Source organism: Nelumbo nucifera, chromosome 1 (assembly GCF_055504915.1).
Source record: "Nelumbo nucifera cultivar China Antique chromosome 1, China Antique-T2T, whole genome shotgun sequence".
NCBI classification, from domain to species: domain Eukaryota; kingdom Viridiplantae; phylum Streptophyta; class Magnoliopsida; order Proteales; family Nelumbonaceae; genus Nelumbo; species Nelumbo nucifera.
The window spans coordinates 95,456,228-95,472,005 of record NC_142649.1 but is presented as its reverse complement, the minus strand read 5'-3'; the positions used below and the strand labels follow the sequence as shown (position 1 = coordinate 95,472,005).

The following is a 15,778-nucleotide window of genomic DNA, read 5'->3' as shown; positions in this document are numbered from 1 at the left end:
ATATCATCAGGATGTACACGAATTTCGTGGTACCCAGACCTGAGATCCACTTTAGAAAAGAAGTGAACTTGGTCCAATTCATCAAACAACTCATCTATGAGTGGAATAGGGAACCTGTCCTTGATTATAATGCTGTTCAGAGCATGGTAATCCACACAAAACCTCCAAGCCCTGTCTTTCTTCTTTACTAGAGGCATGGGAGAGAAGAAAGGACTGTTATTGGGTTGTATAAACCCCTTGCCCAGCATCTCTTGAACTATCTTTTCAATCTCAGCCCATTAGTAATGAGGGTACCAGTATGGGTGGACATTAGTAGGCACTGCCCCAGGCTGAAGTTCTATTCTGTGGTCATGGGTCCTCTTAGGTGGGAGAGATGCCAATTCTAGGAAAACATCACCATACTTCTGTAACAACCGCTGAAGTTGGGCCACTTCTTCCTATATGTCGAGCTGTGAGGACAATATGGGCTCAGGTGTGAGTGAGTCTAGATGCACCATGGTGTGGAACAGTGGATGATCATAAATTGGCAGCACTTAAGGCCTTGGAAGTCATCACCTGGGCCTATTAGGGCTTGAGCACTTGTATGCAACATTGTTTACCATGGACAGAGAAGGTCAATTTGACCCAACAACACTGGGCCTAGTTGAAGGAGCCACTGGACCCCCAAAGCGATATCAGCTACTGAGAAGTCCAATGGGTGCAAGTCCACATAGAAAGAGGTGCCCTGAATCTTCGGCCCAATAGTTTTACAGAGCCAACTACAGTTGGACTGAAAATGGATTGATGGGCTGCACTACTAGACCCAACCATTTGGCTAGAAAATGGGTGACAAAATTTAGCGAATTTCCACTCTCTATCAAAATAGAGACTTCCTGTCCTTTAATAAGGCCCATTACCCACATAGTTTGAGTTGAGTTCAGCCCATTTAAGGCCTATAAAGAGATCTCATAATATTTGGTCCTTGGTCCTTCTTCCCCACCAAGTTGATTCAATTCTTTTTCCTCAGTTGTTTCTTCTTCAATTGGCTCATCCACTTGAAGCAAATAACCTGCTGGACTTTACAAATATGTCCTGGAGCAAATTGTTCATCACAATTATAACAAAGCCTCTTCTTCCTGACAGGCTTCTATCAATAGTTGTCAAGGCACCTAGGTAATTCTAGGCGATAGTGGGGCACCTAGGCGATAAGAACTCCATAAAATTATAAAAAAAAAAAAAAACTATTTTTTCCTAGTTCTCTAGCTTTATATAAATTTCAGCATGCATAATAATTGGAAAAATAACAATTTTATTTATTAAATAACATTAAATTTCCTCTCAAAACATGGCATATCAACACATCTAGGACAATAGTACTTCAATACTTCCAAAAAATGATTCTAATATAATAAGTATTTAACAATGCAATTTCATATCAAATTAGCAACTAAAGAAGGTTATAATTTTATATGACAAAATTTAATACAGAGTAAGAAAAAGAGGAAATGAAGAAGGTTAGAGCTGTTGTTTTATTTAATGTAAGAGAGAGAAAGACTAAAAAAAATGAATGAAACTTCTTTATATTTCTATTCTTTTTTTTTCTTTTTCTCTTTTCAAAACCTTTGGATCTTTTGAACTTCAATAGTAAAACTTTTTAAAACAAAGTATAAATGATACATACAAGATGTAATAGAATGTAATAACAACATATTACTAAGATGTAGCAATATGAATGACATGATAATAAGGTGCCCACTTTGTCATTTTAGTTGCCTAGGCAGGCGCCTTATCGCCTAGATAGGTGCCTAGTCACCTAGATGGGTGCCTAATTACTATAATGAAGGCATTTAGGCAAGGGACCCAGCCAAGGGCGCCTAGTCGGCTAGGTGACACCTAGACAACTATGCTTGCATCTTTGCCAAGACAATTTTCTAAAAGGAAGGTTTGCTAGCAGTGTGGGTTTACCTGGTTGTGGATCCAATTTAGCCAAGGGGTCGTCCAGTTTGATTGGGGATGTTTTGAGAATTGGGTTAGATGGTCTATGAGTGACCTTCTTAAGATGGTTCAACCGGTTTTCATGCAACTTAGCTAGGCCAACTGTGGCCAGAATGGTGGTTGGCTGAAGAGCCTTCACCTTCAACCAAATCCCATCCCTTAACCCCCCCCCCCCCAATAAAATATCCAACCAGAGCCATCTAAGGCCAATCATGAACTCAGTTAGCCAAGCATTCAAATTCGTCATGGTATTCTCTAACAGTACCAACCTGCTTGATTCTTGAAAGAGCCTCATCAAAATTTTCATAACCAAATGGATCAAACCTTACACAAATTGCTTCAGTGATGTCCAACCAAGTTAATTGGAGGTGGGTCTTGTGATACCAATGGTACCACATACTAGATTCTGTTATGTCCCAGAAACTTCACACACAGTTCTCAGACTCAGCAGAATCCACACAATTCGAACATCAACAAAAGAAATTGGTATTCATTCAGAAAGAAAACATTAACAGTTGGTCGGTTCTTCGAGAGACCGCCGGCTCTCCCAATCACTCACAGTATTCCTCACTCAAAAGAACACCCCCTTCCCCATCCCCCAAAAACCCTTCTTATACTCTTCTGACAGCATAACTGACTCCCCCCCATAAATGCCCAGCTGGCCTAATTATAAATGCCCAACACTCTTCTTATTCATAACTGACATAGCTATAAATGCCCCAAGACTCTTCTTATTCCCTTCTGACTTCCTCTATAAATGCCCAGCCGGTAAGCCCCATGTGTTCAATTATTTCCCCCCTTAACTGATTGCTGCCCTTTCCTTTTCCTAGCATACGTAAGGTTAATTGGGGGCCTATCATTACCCGCCGCCCAAAGACTAACCTTGTCCTCAAGGTTAAAATGAGGGAATTGGTCTCGAAGCAAGTCAAAAGGCTCCCAAGAATCTTCAAAATCAGGCAGGTCCTGCCAATGAATAAGCACTTCCAAACCAGTAACTCCAGGCATAGTGGATGGGCGCACACCGCGCACGGCAGTAGGTTCCACAAGCATTTCCATATCAGCAGACAGAGTGGAAGGAATCACAGGAGAAGAGATATGGTTGCCAATCGCCTTCTTGAGTTGCGAGACATGAAAAACTGGGTGAATCCATGCATCTGGAGGAAGTTGAAGTTTATAAGCAATAGCGCCAATTCTTTCCACAATAGCAAATGGTTCATAAAAGCGAGGGGAAAGCTTTTCATTGACTCGGCAAGCTAGAGACTATTGGCGATAAGGTCGCACTCTCACATACCCCCAATCCCCGACATCAAAATTCACATTATGTCGGTTCGCATCGGTCGAGTCTTTCATCTTTTGTTGTACACAGTGTAGATGAGCACGTAGCTCACCAAGTATAGCGTCACGCTGAAGGAGAACAACTTCAACATCAACATTAGCCGTAGAGCCAAGTTCATAGTGGATTAATGGAGGAGGATCGCACCCATAAACCACCATAATTGTATCAAATCCCTTCGACTTAGGAAGAGCCTCAATAAAGTCCATAGCAATATCCTCCCAGATCTGTTCAGGAACGGGTAAAGGTTGCAAAAGGCCAACAGGAGACAGGGCTTCATATTTACTGCATTGACACACATCACAGGCCTGCACAAACTCCTGAACAGAACATTTTATCCCCCGCCAATAAAATTCAGCTGCTATACGCCAATATGTCCGGCAGATTCCAGCATGACCTCCCACAACATCAAAATGAAACTCTTTAAGTAAGAGGGGGATAAATGGAGAAGAAGCCGACAGAACCAATTTATCATGATAACGAAGGTGATCCCCAACTAAAGAGTAGGCAAGATAATGAAATCTGGCTTGGAGAGGGCGTGGTGCCCGGGTTTTCTGGTCAAACCCCCGTACACAAACAAATCCTTTCCAGAAGCAATTCTGAATATCTTGTGTTGAGAGACCTCTAAAAATTGTTGGTATTGATGTTCCAAAGTAAACTGTTCGTCTCTGTAGATTCCATAACCATGCACGGGGAACATTAATTGGGTTAAGACTAGAATCATGGTCAGCAAACACCTCATTAACCTGAAAGTATGTGCCATTAAGTGGAAAACTCCCCCTCATTGCTGTTCTGCAGGGTATCAATATTGTCCCCCGGACTGTTTGGGAACTTGCTTCTCGTTTACTGTTACACCCAAAGCATGTAGCATCATTGCATAAATTTCCAGATTCTTGGGAGCTACAGTGTGCTTTGGGTGGCTCAATTGAGTCTGTTGTTTCACCTGGTGTCCATATAGCAAGAAGGTATGGAGATGGATCATCGGGTTCTCTTCTATCAATCCCTTCTAGAAGCTGATGTGAATCTGGAAGTTCATAGACTTGGTGTTCTGTTCGAAGCCTGCTCACATTCTTCAGCTTTTGTACAGGGATAGAAGCAGCTTGTGGAGTCAAGGCAACTAAAGCCTTAGACAGGTCACCATCCTGCAGTTCAATTTTATTCTCTTGTATGCAGTTCTGCAGGTTCAGTGTGAACTCTTCAATGTTGAGTTTGATAACTGGAATTTCATCAGGATCCTCAAAAAAACATCCCCAATGTCACTTTCAATTACTTCTGTATGTTCTGGCTCTGGTGTTGCTAGTACTTCAATGATAGGTTCACAGATGTTCCCTTCAATGATTGTGATATGTCCCGGCACCGGCATCGAAGAAGACGTCGGGAATGCCGCACTCTTCCCTTTGTCAGCAGCACGACTCGATGCGATTAATGGAGGAGCAATGTCAATAGAAGACAAAGGAGCAGAAGAGACCTGTTGATGAAGCAACAGATCAAAACGTCTCACCAGATCTTGAACGCCTCCCTCCAGAGATTGGACCGAACTCTCTAGAGACGAGATCTTCGAAAGTCCAGCTGCTACCTTATCCGGATTGAGACACTGAAAATCATTATGTAAGCCATCCATCTCCAGACGAAAATCAGAATGCAGAGAAGACAAGCGTTCTTCGAATCCCTCCACCTGCGATGCCACTTCCTTAACTGTCACCATGGCCGAGTCCCAGAAACTTCACACACATTTCTCAGACTCACAGCAAAATCCACACAATTTGAACATCAACAAAAGAAACCAGTATTCATTCAGAAAGAAAACATTAACAGTTGGTCGGTTCTTCGAGAGACCGCCGGCTCTCCCAATCACTCACGGTATTCCTCACTCAAAAGAACATCCCCTTCCCCATCCCCCAAAAACCCTTCTTATACTCTTCTTACAGCATAACTGACTTCCCCTCATAAATGCCCAACTAGCCTAATTATAAATGCCCAACACTCTTCTTATTCATAACTGACATAGCTATAAATGCCCCAAGACTCTTTTTATTCCCTTCTGACTTCCTCTATAAATGCCCAGCTGGTAAGCCCCATGTGTTTAATTATTTCCCCCCTTAACCGATTGTTGCCCTTTCCTTTTCCTAACATACGTAAGGTTAATTGGGGGCCTATCAGCTTCACCATCCAAATGAATCATGAATGGAAACTCTTGACAGTGTAGTCGGCCAGAGATAAGTGGAAGAGGAGAGAAGAGAAGAGAGGAGAGAAGAGAGAAGGTTTGCAATGTAACAGTACTGGCGGCGCCAGTGTTTATTTTACTATATAGGGCAACAGAAATAACAAGGGAAAAGACCCTTGTGCCCCTGAGTACAATAACAGACATAACAGAAATAAAAAACGAAATAAAAAAACACTTTAATTAGCCAAACAGGCCCTAACATCTGCAACTAAGTTATTTTAACATTATTCCAACACTCCCCCTCAAGTTGGAGCATATATGTCAATCATGCCCAACTTGTCACACAAATCTTTGTGCCGCACATGATGAAGACCTTTGGTGAAGATATCTACAAGTTGCTCTTCCGAGCTGACATATGGTGTGCACACTTCTCCACTTTCAAGTTTCTCTCTGATAAAATGCTTGTCCACTTCAATGTGTTTCGTCCTATCATGCAGAACTGGATTAGCAGCAATGTTGATGGCAGCTTTATTGTCACAGTAGAGTGACGTAGGATTGCTTACTGCGAAACCCAGTTCACCTAACAGATTTCTTATCCAAATGATTTCCGCAATCCCATGAGCCATCGCTCTATACTCTGCTTCAGCACTGGATCTAGCCACCACACTTTGTTTTTTGCTTCTCCATGTGACAAGGTTTCCTCCTACAAAGGCACAATAACCACTGGTAGACTTTCGGTCATTGACTGCTCCTGCCCAATCTGCATCAGTATATACTTCCACTTTTAAGTGACTGTGTTTCTGGAACAACAAACCAGCTCCAGGAAACTTCTTGAGATATCTCAAGATCCTCTCTGCAGCCTCAAAGTGAGTTGTCCTCGGGCTGTGCATGAATTGACTAAGGACACCCACTGCATAGGCAATATCAGGCCTGGTCATAGACAAATACAGAAGTCTCCCCACGAGTCTCTAGAACATCTTTACATCTTTCAAAAACTCTCCCTGACTGTCTCCCAGATGGTGATTAGGTTCAATAGGTGAATCAGATGGTTTTACCCCCAACTTGCCTATATCTTCTAGTAGATCTAGTACATACTTGCGTTGGGAAATAAAGATGCCCTTGTGAGAGCGGGCAACTTCAATTCCAAGAAAGTATCGTAAGGGGCCTAGATCCTTCACCTCAAATTTAGTGGCTAAGAATTTTTTTAGTCTCTGGATTTCAGCCTCCCAATCTCCTGTGATCACTATGTCATCCACATTTACAAACAGGGTATGATCTGACTGGCATTGTTTGAATCCCATCTGTTGGACCGCTAAATGGAACTTACTAAACCAAGCCCGGGGTGATTGTTTCAACCCATATAGGGACTTTTTTAACCTGCACACCTTTTGTTCACTGCCTTTGGCACAGAACCCTAGGGGTTGGGTCATGTACACCTCCTCTTCCAAGTCACCATTCAAAAAGGCATTCTTGATGTCCAATTGGTGAAGATCCCAGTCAAGATTTGCTGCCAAGGAAAGGAGAATCCGGATGGAGTTCATCTTCGCTACTGGAGCAAAAGTCTCTGCATAGTCCACTCCATATACCTGTGTGAAGCCTCTTGCTACCAGTCTAGCCTTATACCTTTCAACAGTTCCATCAGCTTTGTGTTTCACTGTGAACACCCACTTGCACCCCACTGGTTCCTTCCCCTCAGGAAGATTTACCAACTCCCACGTACCATTTTTGTGTAAGGCATCAATTTCTTCCTGCATTGCATATGTCCATTCAGGTTTTGACAAAGCTTCTGCCACGGTCTTAGGGATGGGAACACTATCCACAGAAGAGAGAAAGGCACGGTACGAAGGTGAAACATGCTCATAGGACACAAAGTTAGAGATAGGATGATTAGTGGTACAAGATATAACACCCTTTCTCTTAGCAATAGGAATATTAAGATCATTGGGGACAGGTGAATCAACATTTAAAGGAGCAATGGGAGCAAGTGTACCTGGTTGATGAGACGGATCTGCCTCGGGTGAATCCGATGATGTTGGTTGCATAGTGTCCGGCTCCACGGCTCTTGAACTCTGCTGGCTCTTATGGCGACGATGAAAAACCCGAAACGGAGGAGGATCGGGTAAAGGAGGTAGTTGAATCTGAGTCGTCGCCTGTTTCTCTTCAACCCTACTCTCCCCCTGAGGAGAAACCGAGAAGAACGGTTGACTCTCAAAGAATGAGACATCAATGGAAACATAGTACTTGCGGGCAATGGGATCATATCAATGATACCCCTTTTGAGATGAAGGGTAACCAAGAAAAACACAAGGAATAGCCCGAGGGTCAAGTTTACCACGAGTAGGTGACAGGTTGTGGACAAAACAACGACACCCAAAAACACGCAACGGAATGGTGGACAGCGGGGATGTAGGGAACAAGAGCTGATGTGGGGCCTTATACTCTAGTAGCCGAGAGGGCATGCGATTGATGATATATGTCGCACACAATACTGCATCCATCCAGAACTGTTTTGGCACATTCATATGAATCAGCAATCCACGAGCAACTTCGAGAAGGTGACGGTTTTTTCGTTCAGCCACACCATTTTGTTGGGGTGTCCTGGCACAAGAGCTTTGCTGAAGTGACCCACTCGAAGCAAAGAACTTCGTGAAATCACTATGGAAATATTCCTTTGCATTGTCCGACTGGAAAATATGAATTTCCGTTTGGAACTGAGTGAACACCATGCGTTGAAAATCTTTCACAATTTGTGGCACTTCATCTCGAGATCGCATAGGGTAAACCCAAGTGTATCGAGAATAATCATCAATCAAAGTAACAAAATACTTATAGCCAGCCGCAGTAGGTAGAGTAACAGGGCCCCAAACATCAAAATAAACAATATGAAATGGAAATTCAGATCTTTTATTTCTTAAAGGTAAAGAACTTCTACAATGCTTACTCAACTGACAAGTTTGACACTGTAACTGACTCACTGACAAGGACTCAAACAACTTTGGGAACATAACTTTTAACGACTCAAAAGAAAGATGACCTAAACGACTATGCCATAAATAGGCCTGACTCTCACTCGACGAACTTGTGGACTCAGTCGCCACTAGACCAGCATTATTCTCCAACACGTAGAGACCATCCACCATGCTTCCTCTACCAATCGTCTTCCCCGAGGTCAAATCCTGAAACACACATGAAGACGAAAAAAATGTGACTGAGCAGTTCAAAGAGTGAGTAATACTACTAATGGACAGCAAATTAATAGGTAATTTCGGAACATGCAGGACATTAGGAAGAGTAAGGCCAAGTGGGAGAGATATGGTGCCTCGGCCAGCTATGGTAGAAAAAGAACCATCAGCCAGTCTTACCTTATCTCTCCCAGAAAGAAGGTTATATGTCTGGAACAAATTTGACTTACCGGTCATGTGGTTTGAGGCTCCGAAGTCAATAATCCAAGGTGAATCAGTAGTATGAGATGACACATGGAAGGCTGTGGCATTACCTGATGTAGACGCAAATGAGGTAGGAGTAGGCCCAGAATCCACCTGGCGGAGAGTCCTACCATACAATTCCAAATGTTCACGGAAGGAGTTGATAATATCTTCCTTAGGGTCAGAACCGGGATGTCTCTCCTGAGTTACGGAAGGACTAGTCTCTGTCGATGCCATATTAGCTGAGTTATACCTTTTTTTTATTCTGCTGGCCGGGTTTCTTGCCCTGATCCGGTGCTGACTTCTTACCCAAATCCTGTGCCCATTTAGGTTTTCCATGGAGATCCCAGCATGTATCTTTAGTGTGCCGTGTCTTCTGGCAGTGAGTGCACCAAAGCTTGCTTTTATCTTCTGATTTTTTCTGAGTGTCACCCCTTTTAAAGCCACCTCCGACATTTGTATCTGAATTTCCCCGAACCGCTAGGGCAACTGACTCCCCTTCTACACCATTCATCACACTTCTTCTGCTTTCTTCTGACTGCACCAAGGCATACACCTCCTGGACTGATGGCAAGTCTTTACTACCCAAGATCTGTACTCTGATGGACCATATGACAGATTCAGCCCTAGGAGGAAGGCAAACACGCGTTGTTGTGATACAAGTGACTTATAGGCCTTTGCATCTTCATCACACTTCCAATTCACATTCTGATAGTGATCAAATTCTTTCCATATTGATGTCAAATCAGAATAATACATCGAGAGACTCCTCTCCCCTTGCTTGCAAGTAGAAGATTCAGCTTGTAGTTGATATATCTTGGCATAGTGTCTCTGTTCTGAATAAGTGGACTTCGCTTGTTCCCATATCTCACAAGCAGTTTCAGCCCACATAAAAGTCTTCCTTACTTGTGGCAGCATTGAAACCAAGAGCCAAGACATCACCATACTGTTCTCTTGGTTCCACCTATCATGCTCAGCATTTCCATACTTCGGTTCCTTTACTCTCCCATTGATGTATCCTATTCGCCCCCTAGCAGTGATGTAGAGTTTTATCCCCCTAGACCACTCAAGGTAATTCAGACCATCAAAGGGAATGACAGCCATGGGAAAGCTCATATCCATTCCCCCACTCACTCCATTGTGGCTCCCTGAGATCTTTGAAGTAGCAAAATTCTCAGTCGACATGGTCAAGCAGTTAATCAGTCCCACACACCGGACTTAGGACCCCTCCTTACTCCACAAAACAATGCTCCACTCAGTTCACACCCACACACTCGGGTTTACCAACCAGATTGAGCACAAACAGTACCAAATTCCGGACAAAACTGAGGTAATATTCGGCAGATTTCAGACCTGTATAGTTTTATCAGTCCCCACCTACCAGAATTCCAGAATGTCTAACGGCCACTAATCAGCAGGAGAGATCCTTCTTACTTATAGTCAACTCAAACCATTGAGAAGACAGGTCAGCATTGACTTACAGTTGTCTTAACACATGAACAGGATCACACGATCCAAGAAAACTAGGGCTACACAGGTTCGACAGCATTCAGCCGCCCCAGATTCATAGGGTTTTCACTCGGCACATGACCAAGGAGAGTAAAGAAGAGAAAAAATAGGGAGAACTGTACCAGTCGTAGCTATTCTGTAGTCCAGAATCAGATTTCCTTTCTGCTAGTCTATTCGACCTGTTCTTCGGGTTGATCAATCTTCTCTTGGACAGTAGGGTTGATCGATCTGCTCTCTTTTAATCAGCATTCCCGCTCTGATACCATCTTGACAGTGTAGCCGGCCAGAGATAAGTGGAAGAGGAGAGAAGAGAAGAGAAGAGAAGAAGAGAAGAGAAGAGAGGAGAGAAGAGAAAAGGTTTGCAATGTAACAGTACTGGCGACGCCAGTGTTTATTTTACTATATATAGGGCGACAGAAATAACAAGGGAAAAGACCCTTGTGCCCCTGAGTACAATAACAGACAACAGAAATAAAAAACGAAATAAAAAAACACTTTTATTAGCCAAACAGACCCTAACATCTGCAACTAAGTTATTTTAACATTATTCCAACAGAAACAATAGGGCTTCATTGAGCAGTCGTGGTCTTGTGGTGTTCAAAATACCTCTCAGCATGGTAAAGCCAAGGGATTGGATCCTCACCAAAAAAAGTTTAGAAAATCAATCCAAGTGATCCACCCAAGAAAGGTATTGCTCCTTCAATCTCCATTGCTACTAGATCCTTCCTATTCACTCTCCTTTCCGGTTGAACTAATCATCTTCTCAAATTAGGTAGCAATGGAAAAAAGCATCTCTTTGATATCCCTCAAGTCATCGAAGAACTTGTGAAGATCAACTTCAACCTGATCAACCCACTCTTCAACTGGAACAGATCTGGTGGTCAGCATCAGGTGTTAGGCTGACACCAATCTGATAAATTTAATCTTAATTTGGTTACCAATTACAATTTGGAGCTACTTCAAGAGAGCCCCTGAAATGGAATTTACAAAAAAAAAAAAAAAAAAAAGATAAAGGGAAAGAGAGGAAGTAGAGAGGGAGAGAGAGAGAGAGGAGAGGAGAGGAAACTTCTGATTACTCTTCTATTATTCAGATCTCAAGTTGGCTACTTATAGCCTCCCAATAAATCAGGTGGAATCACACTCATTGCATGCCTTGGTTATAGTATGAGTTGTGCCTGGCTGATGTGGCTTCCTCACATACACATACCTGATAGGCGGCTTGCTAAACTGAGCTGAGCGTGAATTGTCTAGACCTTGAACTGGCTGGGCATGGGCCTGGATTGGAGCTAAGTCTTCGTGCCAGCTCCTTCTCGGCTTCCTAATCTAAAGAATGCTTGGCATCTAAAGTAAATATTTTTAGATCTTTTTATTGATAAATTCCAGTTATCCATCAGAGAGAGAGAGAGAGAGCAGACCTTCAGTCCATGAAATTCCTTAATCATGTCTGTGTCTCTATGAATTAACATCAAAAACTAGCACAACTGCCTTGAGAATATAACAAAAAAAATCCAATATCAAATGTTTATCTACTAAAATTTTTCTCAGTATCAGTACATATTGATATTTCAAACAATATGGTCCAACTGAAACATGCTAAAGCATTTCTCTGAAGTCTGAACCAAATAACTACAAGAACAGATATATAGTAACAGCATCTACATGAGGCAACTACATGGGGAAGAGGGGGAGTAGAGAGAGGGGAAAGGAGGGAGAGACCTGTAAATAGATCTTTTGCTGATGTTTCCAGGGGCACCCATCCACCAGTTTGTTTAAATCCATGTCTAGTAAAGGTACAGCAAACTTCACCTCCTCTGGCTACACTAGAATTCAAAGGCATGGCGACCACATAATTAACTGAAAAGTTAACAGGGGCTGGGGGGAATCTCCAAAAATCAAGAAAAATAAATATATAAAACCAAAAGTATAAAACAAATTTACCTTGTCTGCCCCTGAAATAATACCAACTTCAATTCCCTGTTGCATGATGACAGAAATTATTTGGAAATCAAAGTTCTCGACCAACCATTAGAAGTAATATGTATGAAAACACCCTTTGTTACCCAAGGAGTTATTATTCATAGAAAGAGATTGCCTCAACCCATCAATCTCTCAATTTCTTATTCAAAAAACTCCAAGAATTGCTATAAAATGGGAAGGAAGGGCAAATCAACATTGCTACAAATTTGAAAGCAATAAGCAATTTCTGAAGCTAGTGGAGAATCAATTATCAAATGATGATATTAACCGCGGGGGAGGGACTCTTCAAAACTAGTACATCCACCCTCTCAGTGATCAATCCAATCAGAAACTCATGTATATGTCATTATTCCACTATACAAAACCATATCTATTAATACGCTTATTTCTCATCTAAACTACTAAAGATAGCCTGCCCTTGACATAGGAGAAACTTCAACAAGAAAAAAAAAGGTAAGAAAAATAATAATAAGGCCTTCTCAAGCTATTTCTTATCCCTTTTCACAGTAATGTTGTATGTGTGCGTGACAGAGAGAAGAAAAAGAGCAATTGGAATGTCAAATTGTGCTCCTTAAGATATTGGCTATGTTGTTCTATAATAAAACGCAACTAATGAAGAATGGTGTTTCCGTTTATCTTTAGACCCTTAAGCACACATAAGAAACATAAGTCATGAGAATAATAAGGATTACCTCCCGAGAAAGAATGGTGCTAATCTCAAACTTCAGTCTCTCGTCGTCAAGTTCACCAACACGCTTTCTTTGATAGGACATATACACATCCCTAGAAAAAAGGGGCTCACTCTTAATTTAGACTTGAATAAATTTTTGGCACGAAATTACCAACCTATCGCATTGAACTTGAGAATTCAAAAGCATAACCTGAGCTCATGAATAAGAGACATCAACCGGGAAGGATCTTTACTGTTCCAGTCACGGAGACTGCTTCTAGGACTCTGAACCTCCCCTCCTCCTTCCCCGGAAATAGGAAGCGGGTGAAAGTTTTCGTCTTCCGGAGAAAATATGATATCTGGTGCTGCCAATGGAAACTGTGCATTGTAGATAACATCCCCTGAAATAAATTGAACTGTAAATAACATTTGTAGTAGAAATACGGATTACAAATAGAAAATAGAGATAGAGACTACTAACATCTGATATAATCTAGGCAGAAGGGTATAAGCAAAGTGAATCGATCAGACAGGAATGAATTCTTGCAGCCAGACCATATCTGATCAACCTGCAATATCAGAAACATAAATTAAATTTTCAATCTTCGAGCATCTTTGGGATTTAGACCTAAACAAGAATGAAGGAGGTAAGGGTTTTTTGTTCTAATTCAGTTTCAAATCATTTTTCGCGTTCTGCTACTGTAGATCGTAAAGGAATTGGATGTGAGAAGTTAGAATGGCCTTACCTTTACGGGGAGAGGAGAGTGAGTGAGAAGGTAGTTGAGCTGCGAGGCAATTAGAGGGGGCAGGGCATTGGCAGCCATAGCCATTATAAAGCGCAGTCTGACTTCTCCCCGTCACGGATTTCGTTTCTTCCTATGTTTCACTCATGGCCTGGTGCTGCTTATGTTGAATGCCCTTTCGTCGGCATTTCACACTAGTCGGCTAGTCGCCGGCGATCCAATGGATCGGATCATGATTTGGAACCAATTTGAATTTTATTCGGGTAAACAGGGTAATGATTTCATTCACCCGGTAGATCCGTTTATCTTACGTATAGATTTATGCTAATTAGGGGTGTAACTTGCGCGGGTCTAACCCGAGCCCGAACCGGCCCATCCCGAAATTTTACACGGGCTGGGCTTAGATTTTTTATCCTCGGGTTGGGTTTGGGCCCAAGAAGTCGGGTTATATACATATATATAGGAAAAGTGTATGTATGTGACAATATCAAATGATGATGATGATAAAGTCAGCAACCAAATAACCCTACTGGTTGAACCATTCACCTATTTAACCAGGAAAATGGACTATGATTAAAATATTAATTCACTTTTTTTATTTGTATTTTAGCCATTTCTATCTTTACTAACAATAATTCTTATTTTTCAAACATATTTTTGTTTAATATGAAGAATATATAATACTAATGCATTTTCAAATTTTTCTATAAAATTTATAAAAAATTCTATGTTTTTATTTTTTTATTATTAAATTTATGAGATAATAAAAATTACTTATTTACCAAGAGAAAATGCAATTCCAATATATTGTTTGAATATTGGTTTTTAATATTATGGTAAAATAAATTATATATATGATTTATATATAATATATATGTTATTTATGATGAAAATAGTTGAAAAAATACTTAGATTTTTTGTTTTTCTTTGTTTCAATTATTATATTTTCTTTTCCTTTTAATAATTTATTATTTTCTTTAAATTAAAGTGGGTCGTATCAGATTTTGATATCCAACATATTAATCAAATTCAGATTTGAATTAATATTTATGAGATCCAATCATATCTTTAGATTGAATCAAATTCAAATATACCCTTATTCAAATCTGACTTGATCTATTTGCATCCCTACCAAACCACTTGCCTATAATGACCTAGCTAATTAAATCATTGAACAATTTGACATAGTTAGTGGGGTCATGTGTTAGATATTAATGTTCTTTATTTTTTATCATAATTTTTATCCCATTTCTATCATTAATGAAAATAATTCTCATTAATCACACTTTTGTTATATGATGAATGTATAATATTATAGAATGTACCCAAAATTATCTATAAATTTCTACATTTTCTATAATTTTATGTATTTTATTATTTAATAATAACATCATGTGTTGATCCATTTGACATGGATAGTTGAACCACTAGCCCACCACTTTGGTGAAAAAACCATTTTTCTTTTTCAATCAATTTTAAATCATGTATTACATTTTCATCATCAATAAAAATAAATCTTATTTCTGAATTTATTTTTGCACGTGACAGTACCAAATGATGATGATGATGATGATAATCAGTAACCAAAGGACCTTACTGGTTGAACCATTAACCTATTTAACCAAGAAAATTGACTATGATTAAGACATTAATTCATTTTTTTTTCTTTGTATTTTAGCCATTTCTATCTTTACTAACAATAATTCTCATTTTTTCAAACATATTTTTGTCTAATATGAATAATATATAGTATTAATGTATGTTCAATTTTTTTATAAAATTTATAAAAAAAAATATATTTTATTTTTATTATTTAATTTATGAGATAATAAAAATTACTTATTTACCAAGAGGAAATGCAATTCTAATATATTGTTTGAACATTGTTTTTTAATATTGTGGTCAAATCAATTATTTATATATAGTATATTATTTATTTATAAATATGTTATTTTTAATAAAAGGTTTATACTTTTCTTTGAG

The 15,778-nt window shown here is 40.1% G+C and overlaps 1 protein-coding gene across 3 annotated transcripts in view; it reads right to left on the bottom strand.

The window, feature by feature from the left end:
• LOC104605560 (BRCA1-A complex subunit BRE-like protein) overlaps window positions 1–13,998 on the bottom strand; it is a 29,469-nt gene extending 15,471 nt beyond the window's left edge. For all 3 annotated transcript variants that reach the window (XR_016077110.1, XM_010270379.3, XM_088889256.1), the window contains exons 1-6: window positions 13,799–13,998; window positions 13,534–13,621; window positions 13,264–13,453; window positions 13,075–13,165; window positions 12,344–12,379; window positions 12,122–12,220 (exon numbers count right to left, since the gene is read on the bottom strand). Coding sequence is in view for 2 of the 3 variants with exons in the window: in XM_010270379.3 (XP_010268681.1) it covers window positions 12,122–12,220; window positions 12,344–12,379; window positions 13,075–13,165; window positions 13,264–13,453; window positions 13,534–13,621; window positions 13,799–13,882 (588 nt within the window). In the remaining variant the exon portion in view is untranslated. The remainder of the gene's footprint in view (window positions 1–12,121; window positions 12,221–12,343; window positions 12,380–13,074; window positions 13,166–13,263; window positions 13,454–13,533; window positions 13,622–13,798) is intronic.
• Window positions 13,999–15,778: the final 1,780 nt, after the last annotated feature.